The following is a 19,749-nucleotide window of genomic DNA, read 5'->3' on the forward strand; positions in this document are numbered from 1 at the left end:
ATGGATACTCTCCATTCCTTGAAGTCTTCCCTGGCTCCCAGCTGCGTCCCAGTTGGCCCTTTGCTGCTTTTTGCTTTCCTTTCTGCATTGTCCTTTCTTTCAAGTCGTAGTTATTTGAGCGTCTTCCTCTTCCTCTTCCATTGTAAGCTCCTTAAAAGTAGCATTCAGAGTCTTCTCTTTTTCAACATCTTAGATGTTATTAAAAGTGAAATAAGAGATTTCAGTTTCAAGCGTTTATTGAGCACATGTGTGCTAAATCTTGGCAATATAGAGACCAAAGGGAAAAGCCTGGCCTCCTTGAGCTTATATTCTCTTAGGGGAGCAACATGCGCATGGATTTATGGGTAGAGGCAAAATAAATATAAACTTATTGGAGGGAGGGAGGGTTAGCAGCTTGAGGGAAAGCAGGAAAGGCTTCTTGGGGGGGGGTGTTCTGAGTGTCAAGGTGGGTGGTGGGTCAGCAAACATTTCTGACGGTCTCTTTGCTGTGTAACTGACACCATTTGGTGATACAGGGGGGAAAGTTGTCATGCAGACAATATAAATGACAGGATAAATGAAATGATGGGCAATAATCACCAGAGGGAAAGCACAAGTAGTAAAGGGAATGAGGGAAGGCTTCCTGGAGAAGGTGGGACTCCAGGAAAGCCAGGAGGCAGAGGGGACAGCCAATGAAAATGCCAGCTGAGACAGGGAAAATCTTGCTTGAAGAGTAGCAATGGGGGGGGGGGGGTGATGGCTCTAGCAAAGAGTGCGTGGGGGAGGTATAAAGTGTAAGGTTATATAGAGAAGATCGAATCCAGTTCCAATTGATCAATGATGGACAGAATCTGCTCCATCCAGAGAAGGAACACTGGGAAATGAGTGGAAACTGTTTGCACTTTTGTTTTTCTCCCCAGGTTATTTTTACCTTCTGAATCTAATTCTTCCTTTGCAACAACAACAACAAAATTCGGTTCTGCACATATATATTGTACCTAGGATATACTATAACATATTTAATATGTATGGGACTGCCTTCCATCTAGGGGAGTGGGTGGAGGGAAGGAGGGGAAAATTTGGAACAGAAGGGAGTGGAAGGGATAATGTAAAAAATTACCTATGCATATGTGCTGTCAAAAAAAATTATAGTTATAAAATTAATTTTAAAAAATTAAAGGGGTGGCTAGGTGGTGCAGTGGGTAGAACACCAGCCTTGAAGTCAGGAGGACCTGAGTTCAAATGTGGCCTCAGACACTTAAGATTTCCCAGCTGTGTGACCCTGGGCAAGTCACTTAACCCCAACTGCCTCAGGGAAAAAAAAAAAAAAAAAGTAAGGTTTTACTTTGCCACGTTATATAAATATCATTTTTAATCTCCTTTTGGTGGCAGCTAAATAGTGCAATGGATAGGTTAGTTCAAATCCAGCCTCAGATACTTAGGGGCTATTTGCCCTATGAGTTCCTCTTCTGTAAAATAGGGGTACACAGGAGAAGGAAATGACAATCCAGTCCTGTATTTTTGCCAAGAAAAAGGCCCACAGGGGGAGTCACTTAGCGTCTGTTTTGACTAAACTACTGCACTGCCTTCTCCTAATTATCCCATCTCTAGCCCCTGAGCCTTGAATTCAATAGATACTGATTAAGTGTTTGCACAATTGAATTGGCCTTTATTTGCTGACAGTTTTAGGAGTTGGTTAATACCAAACTGAGGGAGCCTTGTCTGGGGGGAAGACTCTGCACTGGATAAGGAATGGGGGACTCTGATGCAAAACCTAATAAGTGTGCTGCTGATGATGATGATGATGATTGCATTTATAAGTGGTGCCTTCAAGTTTGTCCAGTGCATTCTTGGATCTTTATAATAACACCGGGTGGTGGGTGCTATTATTGCCCCCCTTTTGCCTCCTGATTGGTTTTTCTACCTGCTTTTCCCATACCCCCTCTCTCATCCCACCCAGGTACATCTTTGCCAAGAATCTCTTTGAAAATGGCTTCCTAAATGATGTGGAGTGGGCTGTCTATCAGAATTGGCATTCCTTCCTTCTCCAGGAGTTTAGCAAAAACATTTTCCAGGATGGCTTCATCTACCTTCGGGCTTCTCCCCAGGTACCCCAGAGAAGAATTCCAGACACCTGATTCAAGTGGGAGGCCGCTGGAGTTTTGGGGAGGGGGGCCTTAGGAATCACTTCTGCTGAAAGAGGGAGGGAGGGAGGCAGTCAAGTGTGCTGAATTTGGAGTCACCTGAATTCAAATGTGGCTCTGCTGCTTCTTGGTCATGTGCCCTTCAAAACATCCCAGAATGAGATCTGAGCATCAGACTTCAGTAAGAGGAGAAGGTTAAGCTAGATGCCCCTTCCAGCTTGCTCTAAGACCGTGATCCTCCCTTAACACAAATACTGATCATCCCTATCTGATCCTTTCTTTTCTAAAGCCAGAGCCCTTCCCCAGCCAGGCCCTCTGGAAGGGATCTTTGGGAGATAGAGGGGGGAATCCCTCATCTTCTTTTGGGAAATTAAAACCTGGATTTCCCTTTTTGGCTCCTGGCCCTATTGGGGCCTTTCCCCCATTGCCTCAGCTTCCCCATGCAGCCCTAAGGCATGAGCTTGGCTGGCTAGGGGAGAATGGGGGTGGAGGTGGGGGCTGCTCTTTCCTGCTTCCATTAAACATTCTCTTCCTCGCCTTTGTGATGCTCTCTTCTCTACCCAAGGAAAGCAGCTGAGGAATAATTGCCCTATCCAGAATGCCAGCAATGGATTAGCAAGTGAAAGCTAGTCAAACAGTAGAATTCTCATCATAATAGCCCGTTTCTGCTAAATCTCTTCAATACTAGTATTTACATCCCCATTTTCCAGATAAGGAAACTGAGATTTATGCCACACCAATAATAATCATAAGAACATAGAACCCAGCCTTCTGAACTGACCAAATCATGGATCTGCTAGGCTAAATTTCAAGAGCCCTGAGTTCTGGTCCTGGATTTTATAATTAACTGGCTTCATGACTGATAATGATTTCAACTCCCTTGGAGTCACTTTCCTTCCTTCATGAATGGGGGCAGTCAGATGCCCCAAGGTCCTTCCTTTTCTGTAAAATGAAAGCTTAGAAAGTTTCTAAAGCCCCTGGCCTAATTCTTGGTATATAGTAAGGGCATAATAAATGCTGTTGGTTGACTGGTTGGTGAATTGCCTCTCTCTTTAGAAAATAAATCCCTTGGGATTAAGGACATTTTCCTCTTAGTCTTTCTTTGTACCTCCTGAACCTAGAACAGCCCCTGGCACTCAGCAAGTACTTTGTCGATGCTTAGGGGTGCTCCTTTGCCCCTTCTACCTATATGATCTTAAATTGATTCACTTCAAACACTAAATCTGGGATCCCATGAGCCACGGGGCAGGTAAACTACAAGAAAAACAGACCTTGTGTCTTCTTGGAGCTGAAATCCCATTCAGGAAAGAGGATTACTTTCCCCAGCTCAACATTAATCATTGAGGCCCATTGCAGAAATAATAGATAATAATAGTAACATTAATCATAACATAAAGTATTTTTATATCTGTTGATTTGCTTGATCCTCCCAACAACTCTGGGAAGATGTTGTGATTATCTTTATCTTAAAGATGAAGAAACTGAGGTAGACAAGTTTAAGGGACTGTTCATGGTTAATTATACAGTCAGAAACAATCAGAAGCAAGACTTGATCTCAATCTTCCTGATTCCAAGTTTTGTGCTACTGAAGAACAGATACTGTTTATCTATGAGATTATTTAATTGAAAGGCAGAATCAGCTTCATTAATTATTATGGTTATTGTTTACTCTTTTCATGAAGTCAGATCCACTTCTAAGTGGGTAAGGACCCAGCTTCTCAAATTTTCATAGAATCCAGAGCCAGAAGGGACATCTTAGGCCACCTAGTTTTTAAGTTTTGTTTTGTTTTGTTTTGTTTTTTGCTGAGGCAGTTGGGGTTAAGTGACTTGCCCAGGGTCACACATCTAGGAAGTGTTAAGTGTCTGAGACCAGATTTGAACTCAGGTCCTCCTGACTTCAAAGCTGGTGCTCTAACCACTGCACCACCTAGCTGCCTCTTCGTTTTTAAGTTTTTAAGGTCAATTAACTGCAGACTAGATATCTGACCAGTTCAGGGTCACATGATAGCTAGCATCGAGGCAGAGTTTGAACCCAGAGCTTCTGACTCCAGAACCAAGGAATATAAGTTACTGAGAGGAAGATTTTCTTTCACCAATTCTATCTGTCCAAAAGTGGGATGGGATACTTTATAAAGTGATTGAGTTCACTACCATTAAAGAGCTTGAACAAGTATTTGTGGGGAGCGTTTTGGAAGGGATCGATTCCTTTTTCAAGTAGCAATTAGCCAGGATCTCTAGAGTCCCTTCCTATTTGGTGATTCTCTGATTAATTTGAGAGATTTATCATTCAGTGCTGGCCAGAGACCACAAAAACAGGGGAAGTGGGAGAGCACTGATCTAGCCTTGATGACAGAACCCGGATTGTCTTTTAGGTGTGCTTCAAGAGACTACGCCAACGCGCCAGGGCTGAGGAGAAGGATCTTGAGCTGGGATACCTTGAACAGCTCCATGCTCAGCATGAAGACTGGCTCATCCATAAGGTGACTGAGTAAGTCAAATCCTCAACTCTCCCATGGACCACTCACTGAGTAAGGACATCACTTCTGTCATAACAGTATTGCACTAATCTTGGAGCCAGAATGACCTGGGTTTCATGGCCCTGCCAGAGATTAAGAGCTGGAAGGGACCTTGGAGAGAGATGGGTTCCATTTCTTCATTCTATAACGAGGAAATTGAAAGGTCAGTTGACTTACCTAGAGTCACCCATCTGGGAATTGTCAGAGGTGTCCTTGTTGACTCCAGGGTCAGTAGTACTATCTGTTATGACTTTATTATCTGGGGGGCCTTGGGCAATCACTTTAATTTCTTAGCCTCAGTTTCCTCATCTATAAAATGAGTGGCTTGGCTTCTAAGGCCCCTTCTAGATATAGATCCATAACAATGGGCAAGTAAATTCATTTCTCAGTGCCTCTATTTTCTTAGCTGTAAAATGGGCTAATAATAATAATAATACCTACCTCCCAGGGCTGTTAATGAAGCTCACGGGAGATATAGAACACATCTGGAGTATGTAATAGTCTTCAAGTGACTTCAGATGGATGCTACCTCTTAGGATTCTTCTTGGGTGGTTTGGCCACTCCGGGATCCAGACTCAGAACTGTCCCAGTGGTTTCTGCCTGGTTTTCTTGAAACGAATATACAGAGCTGCAGAGCCACTCTTCTAGTGGTTTCTGTACATTTTGGCTGACTTCTGGCTAGCAGTTCTGATCTCAAAATTAGTTTTGCAAATTTGACCTCCTAAGGTTTTCCTCAATTCTGGTCCACATCAGGAGAGTGTCCATGTTCCCCAAATGGCTTTGGGTTTTAGCAGGGAGGCGTCAATATGGATAGAACTCATGAAATTCAGCCTCAAACACTTACTAGTTGTGTAGTTCTGAGCAAGTCACTACCCCTGTTTGCCTCGGTTCCTCATCTGTAAAATGAGCTGGAGAAGGAGATGACAAATCAGTCTAGTATCTTTGCCAAGAAAACTCCAAATGCAGTCACAGAACAAGACACAACTGGAAAATGTCTGAACAGCAGCAGTGTCAGGAGATCCCAAGAACAATCCCAACATTAAGGGAGAAAAAATGTTTCCTTTCTGTTTGTGTGAGAAGTTCTACAAATGAAGAGTCTAGGGTCATCCATTTCAAGGTAGAAGGGATCCTTGAGGCCAGCTTGTCCAACGTTCCATCTGACAGATGAGGAAACTGAAGGTCCCACAGCTCATAAATGGCAGGGTGCGAGATTTGAACCCAGGCCTCTGACTCCAAGGCCAGATTGTTTTCCTCCCAAGCTCCCCTCCTGTTGTCCTGCAAATGTTTCCAACTCTTTCTTCACCACTCCCTCACATCTGCTCTTGCAGGCTCCACTTTGAGGACTTGAAGAAGGCCCCTGTTCTAGTGCTAGATGTCAATGAGGATTTCTCGGAGCAAGCCACCAAGCAAGAGGAGCTCATGACAAAGGTCAAGCCAGTTCTAACGATGATGAGCTGTAGTAGATTTTCACTCCATGGGGACAGTGTCAGCCTGGTTTAACATTATCCTAAGCCCTCCTGTTTTCCTCAGATTTCTAAAAACAAACACCTGGAGATTGAAGCCCTGTGGGACTTTGGATGATCCACTTAAATGAGTTACTACCCTCAAAGGGCCTCAGTCTGTAAAATAAGGGGATTGGACCAGATGACCTTTAAGCTTTCTTCTAGTCCTAAACTTATGATCTGATGATCCCATGGCTTCCTTGGGGAAAAGAGAGGCCAAAAGACTTAGAGTCCTTAAGAGAGAGTACTGGAAATGAGGGGATTGGACTGATTTATTGGCCACCAAAACCCCTTCTGGCACTAAATGGATAACAGTTCCCCTCCATCTGTCTAGGTCAAAGACGGGGTTCCCTGCTCTTCCAATGCTATATTCTCAGAATTAGATGACTAATAGAACTGTTATTGTCCTCATTTATTTCATCCACCAAAGCATCCTGGATTTCTGGACCCAAGCAGGCTGGACTCTGGGAACAGATTGAACTGTGAAGGCAGACTGGATTCTGGAAGTAGACTGGACTCTGGGAGCAGATTGAACTGTGAAGGCAGACTGGGTTCTGAGGGTAGAGTGGACTCTAGGAATAGACTAGACTTTGGGGGCAGACTGGACTCTGGGAGCAGATTGTTTTCTGGGGGCAAACTGGATTCTGAGGGCAGACTGGACTCTGGGAATAGACTGGACTGTACAGGCAGGCTAGACTCTGAGGGCAAACAATTCTGGGGGACTGGATTGTGGGAGCAGTCTGGACTCTGAGAGCAGATTGGATTCTGGGGGCAGTCTGGACTCTGAGAGCAGGCTGGACTGCATGGGCAAGCTAGACTCAGCCTCTCTCTGCTCCATCCCCTTCTCCCCCTTGCTTTTTCCTTTCTCCTCTCAATCTTTTGATCTGACTGCTCCTATCCTCCCAGGGCTTCAGGAGCCAAGATTCTATTCACTGGACATTCTCAGCACTGACTTAGGTCCCCAATATCTTCGTAGGTGGTAATCGTACCATGGCTGGGAAATTCGTCAGCAGTGCCATAGCTGCTGATGTCAACAGCCTCTGTGAACCCAGTGGGGCTGGTGGGTGATGTTGGATTCTTAAGGGCCTCTACTTATTTATTTATAATTTTTTTTGACATTATATATGCATGAGTAATTTTTTTTTAATATAACATTATCCCTTGTATTCATTTTCCCAAATTATCCCCTTAGGGGCCTCTACTAAAAGGCTTTTGGCTTTATGGGAGCCTCATCCTCCGCCTATCAGGGCGTGGCTTTCAAGATCTTGAGGCCACTTACACACTAGGATGACACAACTGGCCAATCAGTAACCAGTGGCTAAGGGCCTACTATGTTCTCTCAGGTGCTGGGCCTGCAGAGAAAAAACAAAGCCAGCCCTGCCCTCAAGGAGCTTATGCTCTATCCAAAAAGGACTTGGGTGGAGGGATGATTTCCTCCCATCTACTACAAAGTTGATTTTCACCTCTTTTTTCCAACAGGTCAGCACCTTTGTAAAGAATCTAGAATGAAGCCATGATCCTGCTAGGCAGGATCATTGGACCTGGACTGGACTTCTGACAAGCTAGGGCCTTTCTGCTGCTTGGAGAGCTATGGATTCCTTCTCTCCAGATCCCATCATCTTGAATGAGGACATTGTACTCAACGGCCTTCAGCTCTGATCTGCTATCTCATGGTCCCAGGAGGATCCCAAAGGTCCTTGTTCAAGCTTTCCTTGGTTCTCAAAGACATTTTCCTTTTTCATCAATTTCATTTTATTTTCAGATCCAAATTCTCTGCTTCTCTTCCATCCATTTAGAAGATAAGAAATGCATTATAAATACGTAGAGTTGTGCAAAGTATTGGTCACCATGTCCCAAAAAAAGGAAGAGACACAAAGAGAAGGAGAAAGCCTCCATCCATCTCCATGCTTCAGCGTGAGTCCTTCGGAATCTCAGTTGGTCATTGTGTTGTTCAGAGTTGTTGAATCTTTGAAGATATTCTCTACCAAGGAAGATCTAGCTTTCCTAAATCCCATTAGCCATCCATGTGCTAAGTGTATGCAGGAACCTGAGTGCTCCCCACCTCGTATGTAATTGGCTTTCTCTGACTCCCATGAGTCCCCACATACAAGCCTTTGGAGCCATGGGAGGGCAAGGAGCCAGGCCTGAGAGAGCCACACTGAGCTCTCCAGTATGGGCATGGGAAAGAATAAAAAAAGTGCTCAGGCAGAAAAGATCGAGTTGGCAAGAATGAGACCAGAGAGTAGGAAGTCCATGCCAGGACTCGGGGCTTTCCTTCTCCACCCCTCCTCTCACAAGCTAGACATCTTGGGATGCTTTCCTTCTTTCTTCCCCCCTTAGTTTTGTGATTAATGACTTTTAGAATAGAAATATACATGGGTAATTGGTTATCCTCTGAATATCAGGCAGGTGTTTGGCAATGGAAGAACGGTAGATTTGTAGTCATGGGGCACAGGTTCTACCATTTACTCTCTTAGTAACCCCAGAAAACTCATATCACTTGTCTGCCCTCAGTTTCCTTGTTTGGAAAATAATAGGCTTTGGACCAGGTAACCTCTGATGTTCCTTTCAGTACTAAATCTCTATATTCCACTCTGATTTGTATTACACATTTTTATACATACAGATTCATATGTATATAGATACACGGATGTAGCAGATGTGTCTAGTATGTTCCTCTTCCTATTTCCTCTCCACTTTCATATTATTTTATATGATAGTCCAGACTGCTGGACTTGGATCCAGTAAGGCCTGAATTCAAAGACTGCCATCAACACTAACTCTAGGCCCAAAGGCAAGTTACTTAATCTGGCTGGGCTTCAACTCAAGCATCAGAAATTTTATTTTATTTTTTGTTTGTTTTGAAGCAATTGGAGTTACATGACTTGTCCAAGGTCACACAGATAGGAAGTATTAAGTGCAATGAGGTTGGCTTAAACTCGGGTCCTCTCGAATTCAGGACTGGTGCTTTATATATTGTACTGTCTAGCTGCCCAGAAACTTTTTTTTCTTAATATCTACAAACAATTTTTAATATATATATATTTTTTTTAATTCATTTTTCCAAATTATCCCCTCCCTCCCTCCACTCCCTCCCCCTGATGGCAGGTAATCCCATACATTTTACATGTGTTACAATATAACCTAGATACAATATATGTGTGTAAATACCATTTTCTTGTTGCACATTAATTATTAGCTTCCGAAGGTATAAGTACCCTGGGTAGATAGACAGTAGTGCTAACAATTTACATTCACTTCCCAGTGTTCCTTCTCTGGGTGTAGTTATTTCTGTCCATCATTGATCAACTGGAAGTGAGTTGGATCTTCTTTATTTAATATATGTTTTTAAAAATTTGAGTTCCACTGGGAAGGAGTGGAGGGAGGGAGGGGATAATTTGGAAAAATGAATAAAAAAAATATTAAAAAAAAAAATAAAAATAAATGCAAAATAAAAAGTAGAAAAAGAAAGATAAAAATAAAAAAATAAAAAATAAATAAAAATTTGAGTTCCAAATTCTCTCTGTTTTCTTCCTTCTCCTTGAGAAGGGAAGCAATTCGATATAGGTCATACAAGTGTAGACATATTAGCCATGTTGCAAAAGAAAAGAAATTTTAAAAAAAGAAAAAAAGTTTTTTAAAGCCTGCTTCAATCTGCATTCAGATTCTATCAGTTCATTCTCTGGAAATAAATAGCATTTTTCATCATTAAGTTCTTTGAAATTGTCTTGGATCATTGTGTTACTCAGATTAGCTAAGTCATTCACGATTCATCATCATACCATATTGCTCTTGTTGTGGACAATGTTCCTTGGTTCTACTCATTTCACTTTGCATTAGTTCATATAAGTCTTCCAGATGAAAGCCCTTCTGTCATTTCTTTTCTTTAAATTTTAATAGTATATTATTTTTCCAATTACATTTTAAATTGTTTTCAATATATATATTTTTAATAAGATTTAGAGTTCCAACTTTTTTTTCTTTCTCCATCCCTTACCTCTTTCCTCCCTTTGCTAGTAAGCAATCTGATATAAGTTATACATAAATATTCATTTTTAACATATTCCCATATGACTCATGTGGGAAAAGAAAAATCAGAACAAAAGGGAAAAATCATGAGAAAGAAAAAAATGAAAGAAAGTTAAAAATACTCTGCTTCAATCCACATTCAGTCTCCATAGTTCTTTCTCTGGATGCAGATGACATTTTCCATCCAATGTTTATTGGAATTGCCTTGGATCACTGAATTGCTGAGAAGAGCTATCCTCCTTGACCGTCACATAATCTTCTTGTTGCTGTGTTTTCCTGGTTCTGCTTGATTCACTCAGCATCGGTTCATGTAGGTTTTTCTGAAATCAGCCTGTTCATCATTTCTTATAGAACAATAGTATTTCTTTCCATTCATATGGTTCTAATGATCTTGTGATGGAGAGAGCCATCTGCACCCAGAGAGAGGACTGTGGGAAATAAATATGGATTACAACATAGTATTTTTACCTTTTGTTGTTGTTTGCTCATATTTTGTTTTCTCATTTTTTTTTCTTTTTGATCTAATTTTTCTCATACAACATGATAAATGTGGAAATAGATATAGTAGAATTACACATGTTTAATATATACTGCCGTGTGGAAATAGATATAGAAGAATTACACATGTTTAATATATACTGCCGTTAGGGCAGGGAATGGGGAGAAGGGAGGGAGAGAAAAATCTGAAATACAAAGTTTTGCAAGGGTGAATGTTGAAAATTATGCCTTGGTTTTGAAAATAAAAAGTTTTATTTTTAAAAATCAAGTGATTTGATCCAGGGATCAAAAATAAATTTTTTTTTTTTTCTAAAATAATTTTTTTTTTAAAAGAACATTGTATTCTGGGTGCAAATGAAACCACAAGTCATTAACAAATTAATCTTCCATGGGTTTTGTCTTTGATGGATCTTTGCATAATAATCATGGTCATCTTGGTAACATTTTAATCAATCAATGAACATTTATTAGGCACCTATTATGCACCTATAAACTAAGATGCAAAAAGGGGAAAAAAGCCTTTAAGGAGTTTAAAATTTCATGGGATATCATGTTTGGAACATTTTGATCTCCTGGTCCATCAGGATGAACTCCCATGAGTGACTTCTACCTCTACATTCTAAGACTCCCAGAGTGGTCGAACTCTATTAGAGCTCAGTCTCTCTGGTCTGGTGGATCACAATCCCTCATCCTTCTGTCTGGACCACATCCTCTCATCTCCTAACCTCCATTCTCACTTCCCCTCTCATTCCTCAATCCTTTCATTGCCCGTGCTCTCATTTTGCTTAAACTAGATGATCTCCAAAGTCCCTTCCAGATCAAAATCAGTGAAAATAAAGCCAGACTTTCTTCTTTTCACAAGCTTGAGCTTAGAGAGTGGCCACCTTGTTCTTCTGCTATTCCAGGCTTTTTTTTTTGACTACTTTCTCTGTCCAGATGGTTCCTGATCTATTATCTATCAGCCCTCATCTTCCTCCTGAGCTCCATTCCACATCTGTACCTACTGGACATCTTCAACACATCCCAAGTGTCTCTCATGACAAACATTGCTAAGACTGACCTCATTATCTTCCCTCTTGAATCATTCAGCACCTCCAAAGATCTGTGGAGGATACCAATATTCTCCAAGTTCAAAATCTTGTCATATATATTGTAAAAAGTAAGATTTTTAAAGGGCTTACTATGTGCCAAGTATATAAGGAAAAAGCAAAAAAAAAATCCTGTTTTCAAGGAATATTTTCTGGGGAGAGATTATGTGTACATAAACAGGAACATGTAATATACATATAAAGTGGACCCACAATAAAGTTGGAGAAGGCTAGGAAAACCAGGAAAGATCTCCGGAAGAAATGAGCCCATGAACTGAGTGCCGAATTAAGTCGGGAAAGGAAAAGAAGGGTGATCTTAGGCAAGTCACTTAACCCCAATTGCTTCAGCAAAAAAGAAAGGAAGGAAAAGAAGGGGCAGAGATAAGGTAGCTTTTCAGCCCTGTTTTGGACTCTAGCATCACCACCATGATCTATCTTCTCTCCTGGAACTTCCCTCAGCCCCATGGCCTTCTCATCCAAAAATATCTTTCTGCTTCAAAAGGCAATCCTCCTGCACCTCCCTTATCAATTCACTCTCCTCTTCCCCACAGGGACTCTTCCAAAGCTTTTCAACCTCCCTTCTAAGAATCTCCCCCATCTCCTCCCCTAACCTCCCAGCTGAGAAACTTGCCTCCATTTTACAGAAAATAGAGAGGCCATTCATCAGAAGCTCCTTCTCTCCTTTCACTGGAAACCCTCTCCAACCCCTGGTAATTCTGCTTTCCTCCCTATTATCAAATTATTTCCTTTCCATCCTAAATATATCTTGCTTTTGCATATTCCTCTTCTGGTTAGATAAGGGAGCTCTTAGAGGGTGGAGGTTGTTGTTTCTTGCCTTTTTTTTAATCCTCAGTACTCTGCACAGTACTTAGCCTGACACAGAGAAAGTATCTAATAAATGTTTCTTGATTGGCTGAAGGAAAGGACCCCAGAGCAGTCAATCATCTTGGCTCAGCTTCCAACTCTCCAAATTTCACTACCAAGCCAGAGGAGGGTGTTTCCCCTCCCCCTTTCAGTTCTCCTTTATGGTTTTTTTTTTTTTTTTTTTTATAATTTAAAAAAAATTTTTGACACTACATATGCATGAGTAATTTTTTTATATAACATTATCCCTTGTATTCATTTTTCCAAATTTTCCCCTCCCTCCCCTAGATGACAGGCAATCCCATACATTTTACATGTGTTACAGTATAACCTAGATACAACATATGTGTGTAAATACCATTTTCTTGTTGCATATTAAGTATTAGATTCCGAAGGTATAAGTAAACTGGACAGTAGTGCTAACAGTTTACATTCACTTCCCAGTGTTCCTTCTCTGGGTGTAGTTGTTTCTGTCCATCATTGATCAACTGGAAGTGAGTTGGATCTTCTTTATGTTGAAGATTTCCACTTCCATCAGCATACATCCTCATACAGCATTGAAGTGGATAGCGATCTTCTGGTTCTGCTCATTTCACTCAGCATCTCCTTTATGTTTTATCTTCTCCCATTATAATGTAAACTCCTTAAAGGCAGGACCAGTTGTTTTTTTTTTTTTCTTTTCTTTTCTGGCTTTTCTTTATTTCCCCAGCATTTACCACAGTGTCTAGCACTTAGTTAGAACTTAATAAATGCTTGTTAATTGACTAAGAATATTCCTGACACAGGCAGAATGCCAGCAAGTAGGTTTATATGGTTAAACTCTAGAGTTTGGGAAAGGGAGCAAAGTTTAAGTGGAACCCAGGCTGGGAAGAACTTTAAATAAAAGAGTTTTAGATGATGATGCGGAGATGATAGGGAGCCACTGCAGGTTTATGGTCAGATTTTCTCTTCTGGAAGATCACTTTAATGGCTGAATGGAGGATGGACTGGAGTAGAAAAACTGGGCCCAGAGAAGTTGAAAAGAGATGTAGACCCAAGTGGATGGAGAGAAGGGGCCATAGGTGCTACAATCTTGACTCTTCCTTCCCCCCTGCAGTTAATTGTCAAGTCCCAGAGTTTTCCTGTCTCCTCTAAACTCTTGGATAGAACCACTGGGATTAGTCTCCATTGTCTCAAGGCTAGTGTTCTGGAACTGTTCTTCCCCCTTCTCTTTCCTGTCCCCCCTCACTATTCTAACAGACTTTTGCTCCAATCCATATTCTATTCAGCTATTTGAAGGAATATTCCTAAAAAACAACCCCAATGGACCATTACCCTGATCAAGAGCTGTTTATGGTTACCTCTGGCCACCGGAATCTTAAAGCAAGGTTCCTGATCTTGTACTGAAGACTCCTGCAGCAGGATGAACCAGGCTTTTCCCCCATCATTTTCTGCCCTTGGATCCACAGCCTCTTGGCTGACAAGAAGAACTAGCCATGGCTCCCTTTTACCTGGTTCTTTCCCACCAGCCTACACTGGGTCCAGCCAGAATGTCCTGGGTGCACACCTTTATCTACTGAAATTTGCCTTTTCTTCCAAGGTTCTGCTTCAGGTTGAGGCACTGTGGAAAGCATCTGGGAATCTGAAGAGTTCAGTTTGAATCCTCTGTTTAACTCTTAATATTTTATTTGTCAAAATTATTATTTTCTCTTATGGTTTTGCCATATGGTACAAGCCAAGTGGGGAATTAGGAGTAGAAAGAACTGGGTTCGAATGGGAAGTTCTGTCACTGTGGAACTTTGGACCTCAGTTCCCCAATGAGGGTATTGGACTTAAGGTAGAATCCTGTGGTTTTATGCCACTGGGTTAAAAGCTTCTTTGTTTTGGGGGGGCTCCTTCCCATCAGTCCTGAACCACTCAGAGGTTTCCAGAATGTCCCCACTAGAGGGCCCATTGGGGAGACTGGACTCTAGATTCTAAACTCTGGATGGATTTCCCTCCCAGCAGCTGTCTACTTGGGTGGTCATGAAACCAAATTTAAGCATCTCAAGGTGGGAGAAGAGGGTCCCACTTGGAAGCTACACAGAAGCCTGGTCAGTCCTAACCAACTTGGTCCTGGTTTCCCATGGGCTCGCTGCCCTGAGGAGGGAGTGGTTAGCTTTGTGGTGGGATTGCTGGATCCCAAGCCACCAGTCTGGGCTCCCAGCAATCCTCTGTCTCGAGTGACAGCGTCTGCCTCTGCTTTGCTCATTAGCAAAACGGCAGCCTGCCTGGTTTGGCTCAGAGTTTTCATGGCACTGGGTGGATTTCTACATCTCATGTTCTGAATTTCATAGACAATGGAGGTTAAGAAATGGGGCTCTTGGAGGGCACTTGCCAAGCTCTAGGACAGAGGACTCCCCCCTTTCCTTCTGACTGCCAATAGCACTCTTGTAAGGTCAGCCCTTGGTCAGCTCAGCAAAGAAATAGCAAACTTGGTCTGGGTTTGAATCTTAGTTGTGACACTTAATATCTGTGTGATCTGGGGAGAGGCATTGTGTGTGTGTGTGTGTGTGTGTCTTAAGTGAGTGTATCTCTAAGAGAGTGTGTATATACATGTTAGTGTGTATGTCTGTAAATATGTGTGTTTTTGTGAGTACATTTGTGAGTGTGTGTAAATGCAAGTGTCTGAGTGTATATGTGAGTATATCTAAGCAAGTGTGTGTGTGTGAGTACATTTGTGAGTGTGTGAATGCAAATGTGTCTGTGAGTGTATATGTGAATATATCTAAGCAAGTGTGTGTGTGTTTGTGAGTACATTTGTGAGTGTGTATATATGCAAGTGTGTCTGTGAGTGTATATGTGAGTATATCTAAGCAAGTGTGTGTGTGTTTGTGAGTACATTTGCGAGTGTGTGAATGCAAATGTCTGTGGATGTATATGTGAATATAAGCAAGTATGTGTGTGTTTGTGAGTACATTTGTGAGTGTGTGTAAATGCAAGTGTGTCTGAGTGTATATGTGAGTATATCTAAGCAAGTGTGTGTGTGTTTGTGAGTACATTTGTGAGTGTGTATATATGCAAGTGTGTCTGTGAGTGTATATGTGAGTATATCTAAGCAAGTGTGTGTGTGTTTGTGAGTACATTTGTGAGTGTGTATATATGCAAGTGTGTCTGTGAGTGTATATGTGAATATATCTAAGCAAGTGTGTGTGTGTTTGTGAGTACGTTTGTGAGTGTGTATATATGCAAGTGTGTCTGTGAGTGTATATGTGAGTATATCTAAGCAAGTGTGTGTGTGTTTGTGAGTACATTTGTGAGTGTGTATATATGCAAGTGTGTCTGTGAGTGTATATGTGAGTATATCTAAGCAAGTGTGTGTGTGTTTGTGAGTACATTTGTGAGTGTGTATATATGCAAGTGTGTCTGTGAGTGTATATGTGAGTATATCTAAGCAAGTGTGTGTGTGTTTGTGAGTACGTTTGTGAGTGTGTATATATGCAAGTGTGTCTGTGAGTGTATATGTGAGTATATCTAAGCAAGTGTGTGTGTGTTTGTGAGTACATTTGTGAGTGTGTGAATGCAAATGTCTGTGAATGTGTATGTAAGTATATCTAAGCAAGTGTGTGTGTGTTTGTGAGTACATTTGTGAGTGTGTGAATGCAAATGTCTGTGAATGTGTATGTGAGTATATCTAAGCAAGTGTGTGTGTGTGTGTGTGTGTGTGTCTGTGTGTGTTCCTGAGTATATGTGTCTGTGAGAATATGTGTGCTTGTTTGTGAGTGGGTGTGTGTTTGTGTCCTGCTGAATTTGAACTCAATGCGATCTACAAATAGAATCAATATTAAAGATTTCACAGTCCTAGAAGGTTGGAGACTACAGAGTCCAGGCCCATCAACCATTGGAGGAGAAGCCCAGGGCACACTGGGAAGTATTAAGTGCCCTGCTCTGGGACACTCAAACAGGAAATCACAGGGCCAAATCCCAACACTCCAAAGCCAGTGCTAACCAAATGACACTGGGAAAGTATAACTCCAGTGAGTCTCAGTTTCCTCATCTGTCAGACTGTGATTAATACCTAAAGCAAGAGTTCTTAACCTTTTAGGGGGACATGGACCCACTTGGAAGTTGTTCTGGTAAAGTTCAGAATAAAATACATAGGATTGCAAAAGAAGCCAACTCTCAGAAAATAAATAAATAAATAAAACCCAAGTTCTTGTACTGTGGATTAGGAAGTCTTGATATAGCATTTATCTCTCTAGGGATGCTGTGAGAATCAGATGGAACTCTGTTCAAGGCATTTTTAAATCTCAGAATCAGATTTAAGTTAATTCTCATTGTTATTTACTCATTATTATGATCTCCTTCTCTTTTTCATGGGTATTCAGTTAGAAATAGCTCTAGAATAAATCACTATGCTGCTATTATTCTTTGAAGGGACTTGGACTAAGGATTTCATTTCTAGAGGAACTCATCCCAAGATTGGTCAATCAGTCAGCTGACAAACATTACTAAGGACCCAGCTTGTGCCCCGAAAAGGTTAATTAAATGATTTGCTCATGGTTTCATAGCCAGTCAGGTATCTGAGGTGAAACTTCTTTTTTTTTTTTTTTTTCCCTGAGGCTGGGGTTAAGTGACTTGCTCAGGGTCACATACTTCCTAGCTGTCTGAGACCAGATTTAGAGGTGAAACTTCAATCAAGGTCTTTCCTCCTCCAAGGTCAGCTTGGTTTTTCACTAATGACACACTGTGGCCCCACAGCCAAGATAGCTAAAAGACTTATCAATGAAAAGCAATTCCTCATTGACAAGAAAATGAAATTTCATTTTGCAATGTCATGAAACCCCAGAGAGGAAATAAGGATGAGCAGAGTCTGGAGAGATCCAGGAAGGATGAGGAAAGAGGAAAGGATTGATCGCTGATAAAGACTCCAGGGGACATTTAGACCCACCGATGGGGAAACCAAGAGATTAGTGATAACTTTGGAAAGAGCATGTTCAGTTGAGTGGTGACTTTAGGGTCCCAAAGTGAGCCTTAATCCTTAATGAATGTGTGGCCATGTTTGTGGACACACGCACTCCTGGGCAAATGAATTTTATTCCATTCTTTAAAGGAAAAAAAAAATAATGTCTTTTTCTCTTTTTTTGGCCAGTCTCTGTGCTAAGCACTTTACTAATACTATCTCACTTAATCTTCACCACTCTAGGAGGTTAGATGCTAATTTGTGCCCATATTACAGTTAAAGAAACTGATGCAAACAAAAATAATCTGATTTGTCCAGGATCACACAACTATTAAGTCTCTGAGGACTAAGTCTCTGATCTTCCTGACTGAGACCTGCGGTATTTAATTGCCTCATAAAAACTTGTTTGGACTGTGATCAGTCAATCAATTAATAAACGTTTATTAATTGCCACCTATGTGCCGTTATGGGGTGGTAGCCACACAGTTGCCTTCAAAGCCAAGAAAACCTAGATCCACAATTAGTAAGGCCCTTTCTCCCCAGGATACTATTTGTGTCCAACCTGTGGCAGAGCTTCCGAACTCAAATTGATTTGATCAGCCATAGTTGGATGTTAAGGACCATGTTTAGGTGAAGGGGCAGGTCAATTCTCCGGGAACCTCCACAGCTGTGAATCATAACACTTGAAGGCATTGCAGAGTAGCTTTTGCAAATGTTTCTTGTGGATTGGGAATGAAATAAATTGGAGGCAGAGGGAAGAGGAGAGAGGTCAGAGAACACAACAGCCTCTCAGTCTTCTTGTGTCCCCATCATCCTCTCACATGAAGAGATCCATTCTACAGGTCTGAGTTAGACCTCCTGCAGCCACTGGCTGGTGGTTCCCGTTTTACAACCGTTGGACACACTGTAACTCAACTCTTAACATAGTGATGTCATTTTGGTCCTCTTCAATAATGAAGGACAATAACATGTATATCTCCCCAAGAAGCCTCTGAGTCATTTCTTTAACTTTGCACATATATATTTCACTATCATCATTAAAATAAATGACTTGTATTTATGTATCATTCAACATCTATCAGACACTGTGCTGAATATTTTACAAATTATTATTTCTTCAGATCCTCACAAGTCTTGTAAGGTGGGGTTCCATTTTACAGTTAAGGAAACTGAGGCAGACAGAAATTAAATAACTTGCTAACTTGCTCATTTGGTAAGTGTCTAAGGCAGAATTGAGCTGGTCTTCTTGACTCCAACCACAACAGTCTATCCACTGTACCATCTAGCTCGTCTTTGTATGAATGTGTCTGTGTGTCTGTGTATATGTGCATATATAATTATCCTTGTGTATATATCTGTTTATGTTCATTTATATTTAAATCATTGCATTCAAAGTCTGCTTCAGCTTTAGCTGTGTCACTGGAGAAGAAAATAACTTCTGCCTTAGTTTCTTTATCTGTAAAATGAGTATAATATCACCTACCTCTTGGGGCTATTGTAAGAATAGAATGAGAATATTCATAAAGCACTCTCCAAAACTCAAACAAACCTTAACATATTATGATGATTATAATTTTTTTTTTTTTTGGAGGCTGGGGTTAAGTGACTTGCCCAAGGTCACACAACTAGGAAGTGTTAAGTGTCTGAGACCAGATTTGAACTCGGGTCCTCCTGAATTCAAGGCTGGTGCTCTATCCACTGCACCAGCTAGCTGCCCCCTCTGATGATTATAATAATCATAATAATTTTGATTTTATAATTTTTATAATCATTTATAATAAAATATTTTCTTGACATCCTTTTCCTAACTTTCCCCTATTTAGCCTCAGAGATTAGGATGGTTTTTACCTGAAGGAGCTGAGGATGGAGATGAAACGACACACACCTATCCCTGATTGTAGCCTCAGTTTCTTCACTTATAAAACCATAGTGTAAGTGGGGCACAAAGATCTTTTCCAATTCTGTGGATATCATTAGTTTGGTGATTCCAGCCATAACATGTCACAGGGGAGAATTGAAATCCAGCCTTCCATCCCAGCTGTGTGAGCATGTACTGGTCAGTTTCTCCCCTGGCACCTCGAGGCAAGTTTGTGAAGTCAGCAGTCCCTGAAGCAGGAGCAATCCCTGGATCCAGTCTTTACACCAAGAAAATTTCACCAAGGAAGGAAATAATAGGAGCAAACAGTACATTGAGAAGGCAGTCTGGTA

The 19,749-nt window shown here is 41.2% G+C and overlaps 1 protein-coding gene across 2 annotated transcripts in view; it reads left to right on the forward strand.

Annotated features, from left to right (window-relative positions):
- Positions 1-8,042, forward strand: part of DGUOK (deoxyguanosine kinase) — a 39,767-nt gene extending 31,725 nt beyond the window's left edge. For both annotated transcript variants that reach the window (XM_074285467.1, XM_074285468.1), the window contains 4 exons: positions 1,940-2,087; positions 4,496-4,611; positions 5,968-6,067; positions 7,621-8,042. In XM_074285467.1, coding sequence (XP_074141568.1) covers positions 1,940-2,087; positions 4,496-4,611; positions 5,968-6,067; positions 7,621-7,650 — 394 coding nt within the window. In that variant the 3' untranslated portion in view covers positions 7,651-8,042. The remainder of the gene's footprint in view (positions 1-1,939; positions 2,088-4,495; positions 4,612-5,967; positions 6,068-7,620) is intronic.
- Positions 8,043-19,749: the final 11,707 nt, after the last annotated feature.

The sequence above is a fragment of the Sminthopsis crassicaudata genome, chromosome 2 (assembly GCF_048593235.1).
Source record: "Sminthopsis crassicaudata isolate SCR6 chromosome 2, ASM4859323v1, whole genome shotgun sequence".
Taxonomy (NCBI): domain Eukaryota; kingdom Metazoa; phylum Chordata; class Mammalia; order Dasyuromorphia; family Dasyuridae; genus Sminthopsis; species Sminthopsis crassicaudata.